Source organism: Dendrobates tinctorius, unplaced genomic scaffold, assembly GCF_039654945.1.
Source record: "Dendrobates tinctorius isolate UK_male_01 unplaced genomic scaffold, ASM3965494v1 ptg000070l, whole genome shotgun sequence".
NCBI classification, from domain to species: Eukaryota; Metazoa; Chordata; class Amphibia; order Anura; family Dendrobatidae; genus Dendrobates; species Dendrobates tinctorius.
Genome location: NW_027361738.1, coordinates 26,082,188 through 26,105,404, shown reverse-complemented (window position 1 = coordinate 26,105,404; position 23,217 = coordinate 26,082,188). Strand labels below are relative to the sequence as shown.

Sequence of the window (23,217 nt, the reverse complement as noted above, 5' to 3'; positions counted from 1 at the left end):
AAAACGCAGCAGTTGTATGCTTATGTATGCGTTTTTTCAATGCGTTTTTTTGCGGGAAAAACGCGCTGCAAAAAAAAGCAAGTGTGAAACTAGCCTTAGTTATCAGAAAACACTTTTTGACAGTGAGGGTGATCAATGAGTGGAACAGGCTGCCAAGAGAAGTGTTGAGTTCTCCTTCAATGGAAGTCTTCAAACAGAGTCTGGACAGACATCTGTCTGAGATGATTTAGTGAATCCTGCATTGAGCAGGGGTTGGACACGGTGACCCTGGAGGTTCCTTCCAAGTCTACCATTCTATGAAAATGAATCTCCTTATGGCAGTGACTTTTGTTTTTTTGGGTTTTATATAATATAGCACGGATACAGTTCACCCTTCCCAATGTACATGTGTTTGTTCCGGCATACATCCACTCCTGCATACGGATGGAACTGATGCGGCATCGAGCGGTCTTGGTAGATAGAAGTCATAATAAAATGTGCATCTGATCCAGCCTGAGATATACTCTAGGACTACAGTATGTTAAGAAAATACTCTAGCTTTTAATGAAGACACCCTTAATTTTTTCTTTTTTTTTAATCTTGTTCTGTATCAGATGCTGTTTTTGTTATGCCGTTTTCATATAGTGTAATGACTATATTGGCACAATTTGTAACTATTTAATCATTTTAAAATTTGGATTTTATTGAGGAGGTGCTGCTAAGTTAGGGCTTCTTGTTGAGCATGTGTTTCAAGTAAGTGTGACGTGATCCAATGTGTGTGTAGAAATTAGGGGACATGGGAAAGTTTATTTTTTATTATGGGGTCAGAGAAGGTATTTAGAACAATTCTAAAAAAAGAGAAAAAAAATTTGGAATGTTTGCAACAGAATACTGAGTAGAACAAACATTTCTGTATTGGAATGTGTTGGGCGCCATTCACACTTGTCTGGTTTGACACAGATTTTAGAACTGATTTTGCACCACAATCCGTGTCAAGTCCAGCTCTGATCTGCGTCACAGACATGTATCCCCCACATAAGCCACACTGTTTACATGCAATGGAAATGTCCATATGGATTTTCAGCTGTACCACTGAAATAAGCCGCACGCTATTTCTGCAGATTCCACCTAAATTTCAAACTCTAATTATTCTGCATGATATATGCCGCATCTGTATTGCTTCTTGCTGTCAATACGCAGGTAAACAGCCTTACGTTGCGGTTACACTGACCGATGTTTCCTTTTTCTTTCTCTAAAGTAAGAAATAACTAAATTTCCATTTCTCTTTGTCAGTCAGCATTGATGACGTTGAAGATGTGCGTCCAGGCCATGAGACCGAAGGGATGAAGAGGTTTGCCAGCAATGTCCCAAGCGATCAGTGTTTCTCCATCATCTTTAAGGGTCAACGAAAGAACCTGGACCTGATTGCCAACTCTAATGAAGAAGCTGCTCACTGGACCGAAGGGTTAAATAAAATTATGCAAAATTCTCGGGCCATGAGCCAAAAGCAGAAGCTTCAGCAGTATCCTTCACACAATGTCTGTGGAGACCACCTAATAAGGCTAGATTATGAAATCCGAAATAGATTACGGTAAATTATCATGCCGTGTAGAGATTAGTTTTTTAGTTGGCAGATTCTTAGAGAAAAGTGTTGGCATAAGAACATAATCGCCGTAGAATTTCAGTGACCTTACCATTCCCATCATTGCATTGCCAATGATCCTACACTGAAATTATTTGCATCACCAATGAGTATTTTTTCCTTTTGTTGCCTTGTGTTTTCTGTGAAGACATTCCCTAATTTCAATACCTAAAAAGCATAACTTGTAACAAGGACGAATTTATGTTGACCTAGAGTTGAGCAAAAAGAGTTGTAGGAGCCTGATCCAGCAGCTGCTTCAATAGTCGAGACGAGAGCCCTGCGAGCATCCTCCTTCCTCTTCTGATTGGTAGATCTTGCGACATTATGTCATTATCCTCATTCTATTGTCTGCTGGTGGTAGGAGGTTCTCGGAGCTCTGGTCTTTGTTCTGGGGGCCATGCAGAAATGCCCATTCGACTAGGGTCCTGCAAATCTTTTTGCACAACTCTAATATTGAACAGAACAAGATTATTACTATTAACCCTGACTTTTTATCAAATGTAATCTCTAATATCTCAAAACCAAAGTAAACATATGGCCTGGCTGCCCCCATCTCTACAACAAGTTACAAAGTACCTGTCATCTGATTCATGTGGCTTTAACCATGGGAGCGTGAATCCGACATCAGCTGTGTTATTGCAGCCATGTGTGTTTTACGCTGGAACTCTGCATTTCAGAGAAGACATACTTACAATAGCCAGCATGGACTATACATCTCGAATGAGTAAGTCCGTGGCAGGTCCGTAGCGCCCTCTCCCCACCCTACTCCATTTGAATGTCAGGTTTCTCCCTATACACACATTTAGGTGGCGACATGTCTGTTAAGGGGATCGAGGCAAGGAGAATCCACCAGGGACCTGCGTCAGACTCCTAAGCTGACAGGCAAACTAGGAGTGTTTATTTTTTTTCTGAAACGCTGTAATATTTCATAGTAAAACAAGTTCACTGCAGCATGGGTGCACAAACCAGTCTATCATATTCAGGAACAATCTCGATTGTTATGTTCTGTAACCTATCAACTTTTTTAGTGGACAGTTCCTCTTTATCAACATTTTGTCAGCATTATAGTTAATGGAACTTCCTTTCTCCCACTTCTCATTATGCACTGTGCCTAGCATTGTCCAATGCCGTGCATGCCCCAAGCGAAACCTGCCACTCTGGTATTCCTGGATGCAGTTTAACAGACGAAAAAGCAAGAGCAGAGAGGCACAAACCAGCCCCCTCTACTTTCTGTGGAGAGACCTAGACCAACCCCCCCACTTGCTGTGGAGAGACCTAGACCAGCCCCCCCACTTGCTGTGGAGAGACCTAGACCAGCCCTCCCACTTGCTGTGGAGAGACCTAGACCAGCCCCCCCACTTTCTGTAGAGAGACCTAGACCAGCCCCCCACCTTCTGTGGAGAGACATAGACCAGCCCCCCCACTTTCTGTGGAGAGACCTAGACCAGCCCCCCTCACTTTCTGTGGAGAGACCTAGACCAGCCCCCCTCACTTTCTGTGGAGAGACCTAGACCAGCCCCCCCCCCACACTTTCTGTGGAGAGACCTAGACCAGCCCCCCACTTCCACTCACTTTGTGAAAAAATGTTTATTGGGGGCAAATGAAGTACTTTTGTTAGTTGTTTCCTTGGTCATTAGATATTGATTTCTCTTTTTTTTTTTCATATGCCCCTACCCGACATGATATATTTGGGCTTCATTGAGATGGATTTTGTCATTTTGATCATAACACTGGTCAACAGCATTTTTGGTGCCAAAGATATTTCATCGAATTTAGGGTATTTTTGGGGTGCTGATTCTGAATATGTCATCAGTTTTGCCAGATTGGCTCAAGTTTTTGAGATTTTTGGTATCTTATTTATAGCACTTGTTGGTAAATGCGACGCATCATCTCATTAATTTCTTTGGATTAGTACTTGAACTGAGCAGTTCTCAATATAGTTTTGTGTTAATTAGTGTTCTAAAAGTTTGTTCATAGCTTGATTTTTGCACTAACTTTATGTTGTTGTCTGTTTTCCAGTGAAAAGCATGAACTCATCAAGAAGAAGTTGTCTTAACGATCCAGACTCATTCTGTTACATTTGTGGTGAATACACACTGCCAAAACATAGAAGAAACATAACAGACTTCGTAAAAAAAGTGTATTTTGCCTATTTTGGGGTTATGCTTGGGGACCAAGACAAGTTTTGGGCACCACACATAGTGTGCAAAGCATGTATCGAATTATTACGAAAATGGAGCAAAGGACAAAGAAAAAGCTTCAAATTTGGTGTTCCAATGGTGTGGAGAGAGCCAAAAAATCATCATGATGACTGTTATTTATGGTAAACACAGGTACAGGCACATCTTCACAATGAGGGACAGGCCTTCTTGCAGATTCCATGTTACTCCCATTTTCGTTTCTTATGCTTATTGAATCCTTGCACTTGCACTGCACAGAAATAACAGTCATCATGATGATTTTTTGGCTCTCTCCACACCATTGGAACACCAAATTTGAAGCTTTTTCTTTGTCCTTTGCTCCATTTTCGTAATAATTCGATACATGCTTTGCACACTATGTGTGGTGCCCAAAACTTGTCTTGGTCCCCAAGCATAACCCCAAAATAGGCAAAATACACTTTTTTTACGAAGTCTGTTATGTTTCTTCTATGTTTTGGCAGTGTGTATTCACCACAAATGTAACAGAATGAGTCTGGATCGTTAAGACAACTTCTTCTTGATGAGTTCATGCTTTTCACTGGAAAACAGACAACAACATAAAGTTAGTGCAAAAATCAAGCTATGAACAAACTTTTAGAACACTAATTAACACAAAACTATATTGAGAACTGCTCAGTTCAAGTACTAATCCAAAGAAATTAATGAGATGATGCGTCGCATTTACCAACAAGTGCTATAAATAAGATACCAAAAATCTCAAAAACTTGAGCCAATCTGGCAAAACTGATGACATATTCAGAATCAGCACCCCAAAAATACCCCAAATTCATTAAAATATTTTGGACACCAGAAAAAAATTTTTTTTTCGTTGACCTGTGTAATTTGCCTGAACTTCATTCCTATGTTGCGGAGTGTGTTCTAACGACTAGGGCCTGCTGATATCTCCTGTTGTCACCAAGAGATTTGGCAATGTACTGAAATGACAGTGATCACAGGATTAGGGTCCCTAGAGGGACTGAAAACAACATCAACATAATAAACACTTAAAGTGTATACACCATCCTTTTCCCCATTTTAAAAATAAAAAGTGGTATTTTGTATTGCCGCTTTTCTAGACATCAGATCTATTACAATATAATATACATAAGTGTATAGTTAAAAATTAATTAACCATTAACGAGATTGGGATAGAGACTGCCTGAATTGTCATTTTTCATCCACCATACCCCCCAAAAAATGAAATAAAATGTGACCAAAAAGCGCTCAGAAGTCCTCACACAAATCCATCAATAGAAAAATAAAAGTTGTGGCTCTTTGGAAAAGCAAACACTGTAAAATAATGAAATGGCTGCATTAAGAAGAGGTTAAATATATCTATATCTTCTTGTGCTTTTCCCTTAGTTTGCCTGGCTTGTATGCTCTTCATACCTAAGCCACCAGCAGAAATATCGCTGATATATTGTGGCTAGTCGGCCTGTCTCATACATACAGAGTCCTCTCCAGCACTTGCTTTTTGTGGAATAATGACAATAATCATCTCTAATTCTGACATCGGGGCCATATTTATCTCCACCTAACCGTGCGTATATATTTAGTGGTGTATTATGTAAACTATACACTATGTTTTATCGTGCACGCATGTTCCTAATTACAGGGAGCAGTAAGCGCAGGGCGTGGGTCAGGATAAAAATACGTATGACCCGTCCTGCTGCTGAGATCTTCTAATTACCGAGTGGCACGTTGTGTAGCGGTGCGGTGGGGCACCAGCACATCAGAGGTAATCGGCCCCTCTGCCATCTGGCACGCTACAACTTGCTACCTGGCTGTAGGAAACTGGCACTGGTTTAGTTTATGCAGCCTCTGTTCACATGCAGGGGTTTGTGGTTTGTGGAGCCATCTTGCATGCGGAGTCTAGGTAGCTAGGACCTAATGTTGATTCTAATATGAGATTGTTTAGGTGACGTCAAAGACTCTTTACATCATACTCTGCAACTTTTCTGAATGTCAGGACCTAAAACAATGTTGGGTCAATCTTCTGTGTTGCTTTCCTAATCATTATTGGAGCTCAGTTTTTCTGTGCTGTGCAGTTGCGTAAATGGTTAGCTCCTGCCACCACCGACAATAAGCACAGCTGATCCGGGTGTCGCACCCCAGCCGATCACCTAATGATAGGCCATCAGTGTTAAAGTAGTGGACAACCTCTTTAAGGAAGTGTAAGATTTAGATCTTCACTACCATAGTAAGCCTTAATAATATCAATAGTTGGATCCACACCTGTCTTCGGAAAGCTGATAAAAACAAGGACAACAAAATGAGCTTAAAAGAGTTGAAGCGATTCCTGCAAGAAGTCAACTTCGAAACTGACGATAACTATGCCAAACAGATATTTCAGGTATGATGTCTAGATTTGCAATTTTGACAATGCTACTGTATTTTTGACATCCAAAGTGTTTTTTCACAGTGGCAGCCGTATGACTTGGGAGCAAAGCCAAAATCTCAATTTGCAGACACTGTTTTTCATAGTACTGCCCCTGAAAAAGACAATTTGCATATTTCCCAGAGGAGCATTGCCACTTAAGTCTCCTCACCTTGGTATGTCAGGCTTGGCATGTCACTCTCTGCAAGGAGATACGTTACCTTTGAATATTTAGTATAAAACATATTTTATTGTGCATACATTAGAAAAAAAATAACTATATACATTAGGAAGGTAAATGTAAACATTATGTAAAATAAACAAAAAACTCAGAAAATTTGCTTTTTTAATAGGCAATTAAAATGGCTAAAGATCGTTGTTGCCACCCTTAACACTTTTCCAAGAAATAAATGTTTGCTTTTCTTTTTTTTTTAATATTTTAAAAATTGCTAATCTTCTCATTATTTCCATTTCTTGCCAATCATCAGCAATGTGACAGATCAAAGACCGGGACACTGGAGGAGGACGAAATAGAAGAGTTCTACAAGATCCTGACGACACGAGAAGAGATAGATGTCATATTTTCCACATATAAGGACAGTGAGAATTTCATGTCTGCCGCTCAGTTCCAAACGTTCCTGAAGAATGAACAGCAGGAAAATGTGACCTTAGATCACACCAAGTCATTAATCGCAAAGTATGAGCCAAGTGAAGAAGGTAGGCGGCTGTCGTTGCTTGGCATCATCTTCTTGGTGGCATTGTGTAGCCTTGTGTATGAGAAGACGCGTCCCCTACAACTGAATCAGTTACTATAAAATGAGGAGTTCTATGGGGATGAAAACCATACACAGAGGAAAACACAGAAGTATGTGCCCCTCTCTTTATACGTAGACTGGATGCTGCAGGGGGGGCCGAGTGTGTCAGAACAAATAATATGTAGGAACATAGCTTAAAAAACAAAGCCAAAACCCCTTCTCCTACCAGATACCGTTGTCTTGTTACCGCTGCCAGTATCCTCCAGTCTCCCTGATTCCTTTCATGGGGAGGGGGTAGTATATGCTGCAGTGGTCACATTATGTCTGAGCTAGAAGAAAGTCTCCTGGGTCAGACGAGAAATGACTGGTGTGCAGACACACAGCGGCCAACTGATGCTGGAAAAGGAATACCGGAAACAGAACCTGTCATCAGGATCGTGCATGATAAACTAAACATATGGGCACAAAGTCGCTATTCTGCTGATTTAATGGGTACCTTCATGGTAGAAATCTACAGCCTGGTTATTCTTTATTCACCAGTAAAATTTTTAGGGCAACGAGTCGTTAATGAATCGGGGCAGGCATGTGGGGTGGGACTATGGGTAGGGTCTTCATCTCTGCCACAACAGGTTCTCTTTCAGCATTTGGGTTTATTTTCTATTTTTGGACTTCTGTGGGTCCATTTTTAAAATAGGTGTAAGTACTGAATAAGCCCTTCCAAGGTTTTCTTTTTTTTTTATTATTATTTTTAAGACTCCTCCAATATTCATTTATAAATTTGGATGTGTCTGCCCTTCATCTTTTTTATAAATGATAAATAGGCCTTTACCATTACATATACACGATTTACATATAACACAAAGCAGGGGTGTACTTAGAAAAGCATGGGTCCCACAACAAAGTTTTAAGTAGTTGTCCCTCCTTGAATGAATACTTACTATATGAAATGGAGAAAGTGAAAGAGGTTTTGACAAAATGGCACATCATCCCCTATGACAAGATAATTTGCTACTTGCTGGGACCACTAACCTAGAATGGGGCTCTGCAGAGTCTTGTCTTGTCCACGGAGCAGAGGTGGATCATACTCGCCTATGTTCCATTCAAGGTGGGACTCTGTATATCCCTGTTGTTAGGATATTTGAGCCCCTGTGATCAGACCCCAGAGCGGCAAGCTACCCTCAATCCATAACTTGCGATCTTGAGGAAACTTCTTTTAAGGGAAGCACACACTTGTTTTGTAAGTTACATTATTTCTAAGCCTGTACGGTGAGGGACGCTTGTTGTATTGTTTTTCTAACAGCTAAGCAAAGATATGTTCTGTTACCGCAGACAAGACACCTTAATTATCAGACTAGGCAAAAAAAATATCTTATGCAAATCAAACACCATTACAGGGGCATAAAAAAATTTGGCCACCCCTAGTCAAAATTACTGTTATTGTGAACAGTTAAGCAAGTTGAACATCAAATGATTTCTGAAAGGCCTAGAGTTAAAGATGACAAATTTACTTTGTATTTTAAGCAAAATAAAAAGTCATTTTTTACATTTTAAAAATTACAGAAAGTTTGGGCTCACTTGGAGATTTGTGAGCTCAGATAACTTTGACCAAGGTTTCCAATTTTAATTAGCCTGTTAGTGTTATGGCATGTTCACCATCATCGTTAGGAACGGCCAGGTGATGCAAATTTCCCAGATTTATAAAAACCCAGCCTCCTGTAACCTTGTGCCAAAAAACAGGAGCCATGAGTTCTTCTAAGCAGCTGCCTAGCAGTCTGAAAATGGTGGAGAAGCAGGAGAAGGTTATAAGAAGGTAGTAAGTGTTTTCAAGTTGACCTTTCCTCAGTTCCAAATGAAAACTAGGCAGCTAACAGGAACAGTGGAGGTAAAGATATGGTCTGAAAGACCAAGCAAAATTTCAGTAAGAGCTGCTACTACTCAATACTGAGCAAAGGGTCTGAATACTTATAACTTTGTGATATTTCAGTTTTTCTTTTTTAATAAATCTGCAAAAATTTCTACATTTCTGTTTTTTTTCACTCAAGATTGGGTGCAGAGTGTACATTAATGAGAAAAAAATGAACTTTTTTGAATTTACCAAATGGCTGCAATGAAAGAGTGAAAAAAAAAATAAATCATATATACAGTGTGTGTGTGTATTTGTATGTGTGTGTGTGTGTGTGTGTGTATATATATATATATATATATATATATATATATATATATATATATATATATATATAATATTATAAAGAAAAACTTTTTCCTAACATACAAAGTAAGGCTGTGCTCACACGTGGCGGTTTTTTTGCGTTTTCGCGGCGTTTTTAAACGCGCGGTTATGCCCATCATGCGAAAAGTAAGCGGAACATTTGCGGATCGTACCCGTGGACTGGAGGAGAGGAGATTCTCCTCCAGGCTCTGGGTACCATATCCCTGTTAAAAAAAATTGAATAAAAATAAAAGTGTTCTTCTCACCTTCCGGCGTCCCCCGCAGCGTCCACAGGCCTCAGCGATGCTCCCGCCAAGTCCCGTTCCCAGCGGTGCCTTGCGACAATGACCTTTGATGATGTTGCGTTATTGCGAGACCGCGACGTCATCAAAGGTCATTGTCGCAAGGCATCCCCTGGGAACGGGACTTGCCGGGAGCATCGCGATGATTGGGAACGCTGCGCGGGACACCGGAAGGTGAGAAAAAGACTATTTTTTTTTTTTTTTTATTATTATTATTTTAAACTTTATATCTTGTTACTACTGATGCCGCATAGGCAGCCTGAATAGTAAAAAGTTGGTCACACTTGTCAACCACTATGTATAATGAGTGTGACCAACCTGTCAATCAGTTTTCCAAGCGATGCTACAGTCCTCTTCAGTTCTAGGTGCTACCTTACTGATATTGGCTAGGGATAGTACTTTGTATACCGTCTAGCAGCCCAGGCCCCATAAGACCGGGCCCTGATAGCAGCCATTATGATTGCTACAGCATTAAAGAAATCTTATCCAGATGTGAGCAGAAGTGGAGCTGTTTGGCCATACCTTGTCCATCTCCACACTATTGATACGTCACAGTATGTCTTTTTTACAGTTATGTCAGATGTATCTGAACTGAACAGAATCTACTAATAAATTGCTCAATATGTTTGCCTGCAAATTTCTATTGAAATGTAAAAAAACTTGCAAAAGCAGGAAAGTGCAGGCTAGAATTTGGTTTTTGACGCTAATAAAGTAAATGCATTGAACAGCCTTTAATGCAGAAACGCTAATGAAACGTTTAGATTTTCCTAAAGTTTTGCTTGTTTTTCGTTACAGGTAAACAACAACAGTCAATGACTAAAGATGGCTTCCTCATCTATCTGTTGTCTGACGATGGCAATATATTCAACCCGGCTCACGGAAAAGTTTATCAGGACATGAAGCAGCCACTGTGTCACTACTTCATCTCCTCCTCACACAACACTTACCTGATGGAAGACCAGCTGAAGGGGCCGAGCAGCACCGAAGCTTATATCCGGTGAGGTCCTTCTAGTCCATGAATGTTACAAAATCTGGAGACTACATCTTGCCGTATACCTGTACGACAGCTGCTCCCTGAACTTATGTTTGAGTAATCTGACTACTAAAGGAAAATTTGCTACTTGTACAGTACCTTAATATATGCCCTAAAACCTCTCTTAAAGGGAACCTGTCACCTTGTACATGCCATCCCATTGGAGGACAGCATGATGTAGAGATGGAGAAAATGATCAGAATAATATATAGATTTGTGGGAAAAGATTTAGTATAACTTGTATTTTATTCATTGAAATGCCTGGTGTTTGTATGTATACGAGTCCAGTGAGCAGTCCTATTAGTGATTTGCAGCGATCTGTGCATGTACAGCCATACAGGGAAGTCTGTCAATCACTACTAGGACCGCCCACTGGACTCATAAGCTGAAACTTAAAATGTATCTGATCAGCTCCCCCTTCTCTGACTTTCTGCCTGCAGATCAGATACCATTTTCAACAGGAAATACATCAGATGGGGTCAATCAAATGCTCGCTTAGCCGACAGCTTTCTCTCCTAAAGCCCCATGCACATCCACACTCAACATGAATGAGCATACCAGTATTCTTAATTGGGAGAAGGGAGCGAGCCCCTACCGCACACCTCTGATGGAAGTGTATTTCTTCTGGAAACAAAAGAATTGAGTATTGAAAGTTAACATGCCCGATCCTCCCAACATCATGTATCGGAGGAGAGTCAAAAGGTCCCCATATGCATCAGACAGTGGCCCAGTCCCACCATTAATCTAACAAGTGGCCATGTTTAGGTGACCAGCTTCCACTTGATAGTTATGTGTGGGCTAAACTAGCACTTAAGGTAGCACTGGCTGATGTCTTGTACTAAGTGCTGATAGTGATAAATATTCTTACCGATCACCACATTCTCCCATTATCAGTACCATTCTATACCTAATCTGCACCATGTGGCCAGAACTGTGACTTGTCGTCTTCTGCCTGGACGGGAAGTCACTTTTTTAGTGTATTTCTATGAGACTCGGATCCAGGCACTCATTGAAATCCATTGAAAGAATTAATCACAGGCTGGTTGTATGTAGATACACAGATTGGGGTTACAGAATACTGTTATTATAATTATTATAGTGCCATTTATTCCAGGGCGCTGTACATGTGAGGGGGGGTATACATAATGGAAAAGTATAATCTTTACAATGCAAGTCATGACTGATACAGGAGGAGAGAGGACCCTGCCCGCAAGGGCTCACAATCTACAAGGGTTATTGGGTATTGATTTATTACTGTTCTACTAACTTTATATACAAAGCAGTGCAGTAATGTATAAACAAATCCATCTGATATCTTTTCGTACAGGGCTCTTACTAAAGGCTGCCGTTGTGTGGAGTTAGACTGCTGGGATGGGCCTAATGGGGAACCGGTTATTTATCATGGCTACACGCTCACTTCCAAGATCCTCTTCAAAGACGTTATCAAAACTATAAAGAACTACGCATTTAAAGTGAGTGTTGAGTCTAGAAATGACACTTATGCCGGCACTTGACATTGTGGTTACGCTGTAGAGGAAATGCATCTTGAAATACTTCTTTCCCCCCCCCCCCCCCCCCATTCAACAATTTCAGAAGAACGTTGCATGGATTATTGACAGATCTAGGCACCAGAGCCTGGTGCCCGTAGTGATTTGTTTTGAACACAAAAAATAATAATTTTTGTACTTGTTTTTGTGTCTTTTTGTGGACCCATTGTCCTGTTTAGTTTACTTCTCAGCTCATTTTACTTGTTGGAGGGGTCCGAAGATTTATGTGACTTCATCATGATAAATTGCAACTCCTTTGTTTTAGCAACCATCAGAGAGATACTGAATGTAGAATCCTAGAAGATCATCAGCAGAAAGACATCACTTGCTCCATCTCATAGAATATATAGATAGCGATCATTAGATTCTGCCCCATTCTATTTGTACTTGTCTCCTATTAAAAAACTTCCCTCCTGATCCTTATTTAGAAATTAAATAAAAGTTTTCATAACTTAACCATAATTTCAACTTTTTTTATTTCCAATTTTCCTCTTCCCTAAAATTTTTTTAAACAAAATACTGAAATCTTGCAATTTTTCCTCTGATGCCTGAGCCTCATCCTAGACTGACACTTCCTATTCTGCAAAGATCTCTTCTGCAGTCATATCATCATGGGCAGAATTAGAATGAAAGAGAACACATATCTGTTGATAATACAGGATCCCATTATTGACAATAGCTGATGCTCACAGCTCACCTCCTCCCCCACCCTGCACAGTGACCTCTACACAAGACACAGAGCATATCTCCCTTACTCCCAGCTCTCCCATAGATGCCAATGAGCATCTTAAGCATATTGTTGCCTTTGGTCCATGTGGCTGCTGTAAGCTTATCTCTAGATTCTTGATACATAATCATGTACAGAAAATAAAACCTCCTGCAATCCGAAAAGTCATCTTTGGAGATGGGCGACGTGTGGACGCTTTGGTCAGTGTTCTGGAGTAATGACAATCCTTTCTATAGAAAAATCTGCTGACTAAGTGCACATTTCCTTCCTTAGACTTCTCCTTACCCTGTCATCATTTCTCTGGAAAATCACTGCACCCCGGATCAGCAGAAAACTATGGCCAAGCACATGAAGGACATACTGGCGGATATGCTTCTGACTCTGCCAATTGAAGGGAAAATGAAGGATTTCCCGTCTCCGGAGGTCAGACCACGCTTGCTTATTTCATAACTGCTTGCAAATCTTCCTAAACATAAATGTAAACTAGGTTTTCTGCATGACGCCAGGGGAAACTGAGCTGTAGGGGGGGTGTCCTAATCTTGTGAAACAGCAGCAATTTTTTTTTTTTTTTCTGATGGTCTATCCTTAGGATAGGCCATCAATATCTGATCATTGGGGGAGCGACATGGAGGGTGGAAGTTCTCAGATACAGCCAGGACGCGGCAGCTCTGTCGTTTCTATAATGGCCGTGGCCGGGTACTACAGATCCGCCCTGATTCATTTAATGGTTTAGATCTGCAGTATCTGGCTGCGTCCATGATAGAAATGAAAGAGCTGCTGTGGTTAAGCTGCATCCGAGAACTTCTGGCCGGCACTGATTTCAGCTGGGATGCCGGGTGTCGCACCACCACCAAAGGATAGGCTGTCAATAAGAAAGTAGCGGCCAGACCCTTTAGTGTTTCACTTGACTACACACATTTCTATTAAGGAGTTTGTCCTCTCTTAGTTTCCTTTACAACTAAGCCTTCAGTGTGTATAATGGCGGCTTATGGAATGTTTAATATACGTGTCTCACCTTTTACTTTGCCCCATTTTTAACAGCAACTTAAAGGGAAAATCCTAGTGAAAGGAAAAAAGCTCAACTCACTGGAAGACAGCGTAGCCGAAAGCAGCGAGGAGGCAGATGTGTCTGATGAGGATGAGGCTGCAGAAATGGAGGATGAGTCTGTCAAGTCTAATGTCCATGCCAAGAAACGCGCGGTAAGGAATGTTGGAGGAAACAAACTTTTTTTTGTAACTTTGTCAATTAAAAGCTATAAAAGTAAGATGCTAAAACTTATGATAAATGTTATCCTAGGGCGCAAAGCTGAAGCTTGCCAAGGAACTGTCCGATACAGTAATATACTGTAAGAGCGTGCACTTTCATGGCTTTGAATATGCAGCAGAGCATCAGTCATTTAACGAGATGTCCTCCCTCACTGAGAGCAAGGCTCTGAAGTTGGCCAGCGAGTCAGGTAAGACTGTGGTGACTTTGATATCCTGCCGAGCATGCTTATGGAGCGATCCTTTCAACTCGTTGTATTGGAATAATGGCTGTTGAGCGAAAGTGCTCAGATAAGGTGTTATTCGAGCATGCTCGTGTGTTAACCAAGTGACTTTGGTGTGCTGGAAAAACATGTTCGAGTCCCCGCGACTGAATGTCGAACAGCAGCGAGACATGCAGCTGTGGGACTCAAACATGATATGGTATTTTAGATGATAATTTCCTCATGTAAAACGCCCATTAGACGTCTTGTACGGCAGGTGCCATAGTTCTCAGCTAAGAGTACTGGAAAAATAATCGCTCCATGTACCAATGATCTGTCCCATCCTGGTGCCCGTCTGTGACGTCTCATCTTGTGTGTAGAGCTAGAGTATTTTGGTCTGTGTTATTAAAACTTACTTCCAGCACCTGCCATATCTCCAGTTGTTGAAGGCGGTTACCTGGTGTCCGGGTCTGTCACCCCTTTTCTGCTCAAATACCCTTTTGGATGGTCGGGACCGTTTAGTTCTGTTCTCATTCTAATTAAGGTCTGTATTTTTATAGTTTAGGTCTTTGCAGATCCGTCTGATCTTGTGTATTGTGTTTCTCTTTCCCATAAAGGAAACAGTTTTATTCGCCATAATTCCAGGCAGCTGACCAGAATTTATCCTGACGGCTTGAGAACAGACTCCTCCAACTACAGTGCTGTGGACATGTGGAATGTGGGCTGTCAGATAGGTGAGCGCCCCCTACAGACACTCCCAGGGTATTTTCTATAACCACTTTTCTTCAGTATTATTTATTGAGCGACCACTGAAAACCTGCAGTAATGGAAGCTCCTGAAGGTTATTGAGGCAGCCTAGGACAATGAGGAGATCTATTCTCATTACTATGGGGGCACTCTGACATTACAGGAGGTCTCTGGTCAATTCATATGGAGAGTGAATATCCATTTACAGTGCCTCCCTCTGGTTCTCTATTGGGTCCCACCTATCCATGTTTTCATTGTATATTCGGCTACAGACTACCATCACACTGTAGGCTTTCTGATCTGAGAGTTGTATCACTCCTTTTCACCTGTCTCCTCTTTTAGTATAGGAACAGATAAAGAGCTTGAAGGGTAACTGTTTTAATTTTGACTAAATAACGTATTTTTCGGACTATAAGACTATATGACATCTAACAGTGGGGGCAGAGCGCGCCTCCTGGTTGGATCCCATGCACTGTATGTCAGGTTACCTCCGTCCTCGGCACCGTTGTCAGCTGTTAGTTGTCGGCGCACCTCTTCCTGTCCGCGGCTTTGACATCGGCGGATTTCTTCACTGTGTCACACAGGGCAGTCTGATGACGGGACAGAAGAAGCAGTGTGGTAAACACTTAGGAAGGGGTTAACAAATGAGTAAAATGTAGCAATTTCATAATTATATTCTGAATTTAAATAAAACACTTGAGCTGTAAAAGTGGCTCTGGATATTATCCAAGAGCACAAGGTCTGGATGATGAATCCTTCCTTTTATGGGATAATTGTGTCAGGACGATGGCAGGTTGGAAGCCTTTGTCCTAAATAAATGGATTTGTCGCCAAGAATATTCATTCTCTAAACCAGAGATACTGTATGTCCCCATCTGTGCCTGGGATATAAAAACAGATTCCGTTTTTTCTACTTAATCTTTTATTCTGAAGCAAATGAAATAGGAAAATGTATGATCTCATAATATGCCCTTAGTCTATCTCCTGCCATAGTTTTAATCCAATGCCAGCTAAATTTGTGACTCTGGCAGGTTTTTTAAGGTCAGCGCGATTCAGGAGTGTCGCTAAATCCTGATTAGACACAGAGGAGAATATTAAGTTAGGAATAGTAATTATTTCAAAGGAAACTTTCCCATCCTCCAAATTTGGTGACTTGCTGCTACATGTGATGCATTATATCAATTCATATGTCGTATTGATGTGTAGTTATGAAAGAATCTGACATTTATTAACACAATGTTGTTTATTTTTTTTATTTTTTTTTAGTGGCTCTGAATTTTCAAACCCCATGTACAGAGATGGATGTCTACCAAGGCAAATTCCGTGACAATGGGTTTTGTGGCTATGTTCTGAAACCGTCATTCCTTCGTTATCAAAAATCTAAATTCAATCCAAGGTCCATTCATGAAGGAGAATGGTGGACTCCAAAGAAGCTCAGTATCATGGTTAAGTATTGTTTTTTTAATCACCCAAGAAATGCTATACACACAATTTTGACATGAAAAAAGCTATAGCAGTTATGTATGATAAAGTGTAGATTGCAGTAGGAAGCTCCGCTGCTGTGTCCTCATGATAGTTCACCATGTACTGTACTGTCATTCAGAAACACAGGCTGGACAGCAGTGTTAAACCAAACCGCAAAGAAGAATACAAAGACCTGTATAAAATATCATAAAAATACCAAATTTTATTACATATCCTAAAAAATTAATTATTTGGACAACACATTGTTCAAAATAAAAAGGACCTGAACAGTGACAAAATATGTGGTATAATTAGTTCATATAAGGACTGGGTATAGAAAAACCCAAATATGGAAATATATATATTGCGCAAAAACTGTGTCCCAGTAAACATATGGCCACTTAAAATTGGAGAGAAATTTAATGCCTTACATAAATTTATTCATTATCAGTGATCACCTATAAATAGCATTATAAACTCCAAATTATTAAGGTGCCATAATATGATCACAAAGGGGAATTCTTACCCAAATAGGTCCGGTTATACCACACACAAAGCAGCCCCAACGCGCGTTTCACACACAGCCCCCTGAGGAAGCCCACATGAAACGCGCATGGGGCTGCTTTGTGTGTGGTATATCCGGACCTATTTGGGTAAGAATTGCCCTTTGTGATCATATTATGGCACCTTAATAATTTGGAGTTCATAATGCTATTTATAGGTGATCACTGATAATGAATAAATTTATGTAAGGCATTAAATTTCACTCCAATATTAAGTGGCCATATGTTTACTGGGACACAGTTTTTGTGCAATATATATATATATTTCCATATTTGGGTTTTTCTATACCCAGTCCTTATTTTGAACAATGTGTTGTCCAAATAATTAATTTTCTATGATATGTAATAAAATTTGGTATTTTTATGATATTTTATACAGGTCTTTGTACTCTTCTTTGCGGTTTGGTTTATCAGTCTTGAGTATTCCTGTTACCTTATAGGGTGGCATTATAGCATTTGTTTCTTGGTTGTTTTTGGACAGCAGTGTTAGCAGCCTCTTCTTCTTACCTCTGCACACTGGTATCTCCAGTATTAGATCAGATAGGCAGGGTGGACAGCAGTGTGAGCAGCCTCTTCTTTCCTCAGTACCCCTGGATCAGATAGATTTGAAGGACAACTGTGTGAGCAGCTTCTTCTTACCTCAGCACCCCTGGTATTTCCAGTATTAGATCACACACAGGGTGAACAGCAGAGTGACCAGCCTCTTTTTACCTCAGCACCCCTGGTATCTCCAGTATTAGATCAGATAGACAGGATGGACATTAGTGTGAGCAGGTTCTTCTTACCTCAGCACCCCTGGTATCTCCAGTATTAGATCAGATAGATAGTTTGGACAGCAGTGTGAGCAGCCTCTTTTTACCTCAGCACCCCTGGTATCAACAGTATTCGTTCAGATAGACAGGATGGACAGCAGTGTGAGCAGCCTCTTCTTACCTCAGTACCCCTGATATTTACAGTATTCCCTGTCCTTCACGTCTATCTGATCTAATACTGGAAATACCTGTGGTGCTGGGGTAAGAAGATGCTGCTCACACAGCTGTCTTTCACGTGTATCTGATCTGTGTGAGCAGCCATCAGATAGACATGGTGAACAGCAGTATGAGCATCTTCTTAACTCGGCACCCTGTTATTTCCAGTAATACATCACATAGACAGAATGGACAGCAGTGTGAGCAGCATCTTCTTACCTCAGTGTCCCTGGTATCTCCAGTGTTAGTTGATGACATTGACATCCACTGTTTGTACACATGAAAGAAGGTGGTGAAGCTTCTTACTACACATGCTGACAGGCACATGCTTTTGTCACTGTAACTAGTCAGTGGCCATTTTAACTTAAGGCAAAAGAGGAGGTGGACCAGTTATCACATTGGTGGAGCTTTAAAATGAAAGTACATTAGTAATTTCTATTAATTTAAATACATCTAAGGCACTTTATATCTAACAATGCAAAGTAACTACACATTACTAACATGGAAACATGATGTATATTTAGATCATCTCTGGACAGCAGCTACCAAAAGTGAACAAGAAGAAGAGCTCGATAGTGGATCCCTTTGTGACCGTGGACATATTTGGGGTGGCACGGGACAAAGAGAAGAAGGCTTCAAAGTTTATTGACAACAATGGTAAGAAGGATCAGCTCTTTAAATTTGTAGATCAAGCCAAGACAATTATGCATAAAGTCTTGCAGAACTTTTCATTTAATAACCATTTGAATGGGCTGTCCACCTGATAAGTGATGAGGGCACATGACAAGTTAATATAAGGTTTTGACCCTCTGTTCATAAGAACAGAGAGGCACACATTACTCATTTGGATGCTGAAGTGGTGACACACGCACGGTGCCTCCCTCAAAGATCAGGAATTTTTTAAGTCTCCAAGCTGTCACCTTCTGCTCACAATTCATCACTTGTGCTGTGAATCCGATTGGTCAGTGTCTGCTATTGCTACCTACCTTACCTGCAACTTATCACATTTATAAGCACATCTCCAACTCATATACAGTATTTTGCCTAGTGAGATATATTTGTGCATTTGCAGCCAGTGGCGCATATAGGGACTCTCCGTGGATTTCCATGCCACTATAATTATTTTTCTAGCGCAGAAAAATAGAAATCTAAAAGAGTATGTCACAGGACCCATCAATAAGCTCATCTACAATACCCAGCAGACGCACTTTAGGCGACAGCACCCAAGAGAATGCAAAGTATTAATGAAGAAGCAGAAATGGCTTAGACCAGAATGGTAGAAACTGGAGACAGAACCAAATAAAGAGCAGAAAGGAGCCCACCGCCACTTGACAATGAATCACAAATCATTTGGGACTATCCCATACCTCCTCAACCTTTCTCTAGTATAATAAACTGTTATGAATGGGTCACCAAGGAAGATGACAGGAACAGGCTAAGCCACCAGAAGACCAGAGAGGTTGGTAACTAAGCGGATTGCAGACCCCTGATCCTATCCGCACAACTAGCAGTAGCCGTGGAGCGTTCCTACGATGCCGTAGACGCTTCGTCACAGCCAGAGGACTAACTAAGCCTAAAGACAGAAAGATGAAATCTAAACTGCCCCGGAGCAGATCCCCAAGGAATAGACAGCCCCCAAACATATATTGTCGGTGAGACAAGATGAGACACAAACACAGGCAGAGGACAGACTGAGCAAATGGTGGGGCCCAAGCTGTCTAGACAGGACAGAAAAAGATACTGTCTGCAATCACGCACAAAACCCTGAAAAGTCCAACACTTCTGATATACAAAAAAACCTGAGATCACACGATCTCGCCCCCTGCTAGATCAGCACTCTGGAATAAACTGGCAGCAAGCAAAAAGATACTAACATAACAGGGGACTGAACAAGCTGCAACATATGAAGCAGGGCCCAGCACTGCCCCCAGCAGGGAGCACGCCTAACGGCAAAACAGAAAGCGTGCTGAACCCTAACAGCAAAACAGAAAGCAAAAAAAGACACAACCAGATTAGATGCAAAGGATTGGCAAAAGAATCACTTAGTTGAAGATGCAGATCAGGCAGGGGACAAAAGAGCTTCAATGCACACAGAGGAAAAAATCACCAGCAACCTTCAAGAGCAGCCAGCTCCATTATATGCTCCCAGGCAGCAATCCCAGATTCCCAATTATCATCGTCAGATGGAGGACCTCATTCCACCTTGCCAGCTCCAGTACTCTCAGTAACCACCAGAGGGAGCTTCAGCTCAGAAATCCAAGCAAGGGAGTTCACAACAATGAACACTATTTAGAAATCTTGTCTGGATCAAACCGTCCCTAGCACTCACCACTGAGGAACAAATTGTATCTTCCACCTCTCCCCATTCCTCCATTGTCAAGTCTAGGGTATCCACCACCCATTTCACATAAGCTTTAGGCTGTGTGCCCATGTTGCATTTTTTAAACGTTTTTTGCCGCGATTTTCTCAGCGAAAACGCTTAAAAAAAACTCCTACTGAACGCACCCCATGCATTCCTATGGCATTCCGCACATGCTGTGCTAATGATGCGTTTTTTTCCGCGGCGGAATCACATCACGGAAAAAAACACAGCATGCTCATTCTTTTTGCGGAAACGCTGCAATTCTGCAAGAATTGCCGCGATTCCGCACCCATAGGAAAGCATGAGATCCACCGAATATGGCTATGCCCACCATGTGCAAAGTGAGCGGCTCATGTGCGGATGGTACCCACGGCCTGGAGAAGAGGAAACTGTCCTCCAGGCCCTGGGTACCATATCCCTGTAAAAAAAAGAATTAAAAATAAAAAAACGGGGTATATTCACCTTCCGGCGTCCCGCGTAGCCTTCCCGGGCCTCAGCAATGCTCGCGTTCCCAGTAATGCCTTGCGAGTCCTTTGATGATGTCACGGTCCCCCGATACTGTAGCGGTCCCTATTCCTCGCGAGACCGCTACAGTAACGCGAGACCTCATCAATGGTCTCGCAAGGCATTACTGCGAACGGGAGCATCGCTGAGGCCCGGGAATGCTGCGCGGTACGTCGGAAGGTGAGAATATCACGATTTTTTTATTTTTTTTTACTTTTTTTAACATTCTATCTTTTACTATTGATGCCGCATAGGCGGCCTTAATAGCAAAAAGTTGGTCACACTTGTCAAAAACTATGTTTGACGAGTGTGACCAACCTGTCAATCACATTCCAAGCGATGCTTCAAATCGCTTGGTAAGTGCTTGAATCCCGCACGCAAAATCGCGGGGAAAAACGCAATAATAACCGCAAAAAAATTGCGCGGAAAAAAAAACGTGCGTTTTCTGGTTAAGCAGTCTGGTTTCAGGTGTCAGGTTTTAAACGCTACGTGGGCACATAGCCATAATGTAAGGCTTGACAACAGAAGCCTGGTAAAGACAATATGCTTTTGTGAGAGGGTCCCAAAGAACTCCTTCAATTTTTAGAAGCCCATGGACTGTGGTGCTACTGCAAACTGTGCAAACACTGCGTGACAAAGTTAGATGTATAGGAACTTGGTGGTATCAAGAACCCCATATCTAGCTTGGAAATCCTCAAAGGTAAGCAATTTGGAGGTATCTGAGAAAATATGAAAGGCAAATTTGACAGTGTACCTCACTCAGAGGACCACATCAGGTAGAGAGTATAAATGTGGAAGGTGAGGATTAAACCAGAGCTGCACTCTAAGCAAAACTAGTAGCACGACCAAGCACCTCAATATATTCTGTGCTTTTGTCCGCACTCTAGCTAATGTCTTAAGAGGGTGTAACCTTTATTTCTGATCCATTTCAGGATTTAATCCCATGTGGAATGAGCATTTTATTTTTGAAATTGATGTGCCCGCCCTTGCTGTTGTGAGATTTCTGGTGGAGGATTATGACTCTTCTTCAAGGAACGACTTTGTTGGACAATACACGGTTCCGTTGTCCAGTTTACAACTAGGTAAAAACAAGACAAACCTTGTAATTACGTTATTTCCACTTGTCAGGGTTTGAGGGAATATAACCCATCTTTTGTTATTACTTTCAGTTCCGGTAAGGAACTTGCAGCTCTCTGGCGCCCCTCTTATCCTCAGGTCAGTCAGGGAACTGCACCTAGGATAAGTAGTCGCCGGAAAGGCTGCCTTGTCACGTACTGGCTATCGGGCACTCTGCAGTGAGAGCGGTGTGTATATCACCAGTCCCAAGCAAGGAATACACACATAAACCTCCTTTCCGTCACTGCCAGGGTTCCCCAATACCACCAAGACGCTATGTTGCCACCAGTTCCTCGTTTGATACTAAAACCTATACCGGGCCAGGAACCAACCCAAAAGGTAGCGTGTTTTGGCACAGAGCATGTGTCGGTTCGATCATAGAGCAAAAGAACGAAACTAGTACATTTATAAGTTTACTCCGGAAAATATAGGCAAAGTTTACAAAAATACAAAGATGCGCTACGGAGGCTGGACCTCTCGGTACTCCTCCATGCGTACCTCTGCGGGTTTGCCCCACCATGATAACCTGTCTGTATTGCCATGTTCGCTGCTCTTTTTATGTTTTAACGGTAAAGTCGTACTGCTGGAGGACAAGGCTCTAGCGTAGTAACCTTCCGTTGGTACCAGACATGGTGTGCAGTCAACTCAGGGGGGGGGGGGTTGTGGTCGGTCAAGATGGTGAAGGTGCGCCTGTACAGGTAGGGCTGCAAATGTTGCAGGGCCCAAACCATGGCCAGGCACTCCTTCTCTATGGTGAAACAGACAACTTCCCTCAGCAGGAGTTTCCGGCTCAGGTACAATACAGGGTGCTCTTGGTTCCCCGAGTCCACCTGGCTGAGCACAGCACCGAGGCCAAACTCGCTGGCATCAGTCTGTACTAAGAACGGCCGACTGCTGTCGACTGCGCTTGGCACAGGGGAGCTGCTCAGAGTTGTTTTTAACGCCCGAAAGGCCACCTCAGTCGTTTGTCCAATCGACCGTATAGCGTAGGCTTTTCTTGGTGAGGTTCATCAAGGGCTTTGCAAGGCTACTATAGTTTTGTACAAAGCGCCTATGGTACCCTGCAGTGCCCAAGAAGGACATCACCTGCTTCTTGCTCCTGGGTGTGGGCCGAGACGCGATAATGTCCACTTTGCCAGGCTCTGGCCTCATAGAACCCCCACCTTCCCGGTGCCCCAGATAGTGGACATCGCTCATGTCCATCTGCCACTTTCCCGGCTTGATAGTCAGGCCTGCTTGGTGGATGCGCCCGAGCA

The 23,217-nt window shown here is 41.9% G+C and overlaps 1 protein-coding gene across 2 annotated transcripts in view; it reads left to right on the top strand.

Annotated features, from left to right (window-relative positions):
• Positions 1–23,217, top strand: part of PLCD1 (phospholipase C delta 1) — a 151,830-nt gene that overhangs the window by 125,056 nt on the left and 3,557 nt on the right. For both annotated transcript variants that reach the window (XM_073581479.1, XM_073581478.1), the window contains exons 3-14: positions 1,273–1,501; positions 6,046–6,175; positions 6,688–6,916; positions 10,261–10,462; positions 11,826–11,970; positions 13,046–13,195; positions 13,814–13,972; positions 14,070–14,226; positions 14,856–14,972; positions 16,251–16,429; positions 18,504–18,636; positions 21,778–21,927. In XM_073581479.1, coding sequence (XP_073437580.1) covers positions 1,273–1,501; positions 6,046–6,175; positions 6,688–6,916; positions 10,261–10,462; positions 11,826–11,970; positions 13,046–13,195; positions 13,814–13,972; positions 14,070–14,226; positions 14,856–14,972; positions 16,251–16,429; positions 18,504–18,636; positions 21,778–21,927 — 1,980 coding nt within the window. The remainder of the gene's footprint in view (positions 1–1,272; positions 1,502–6,045; positions 6,176–6,687; positions 6,917–10,260; positions 10,463–11,825; positions 11,971–13,045; positions 13,196–13,813; positions 13,973–14,069; positions 14,227–14,855; positions 14,973–16,250; positions 16,430–18,503; positions 18,637–21,777; positions 21,928–23,217) is intronic.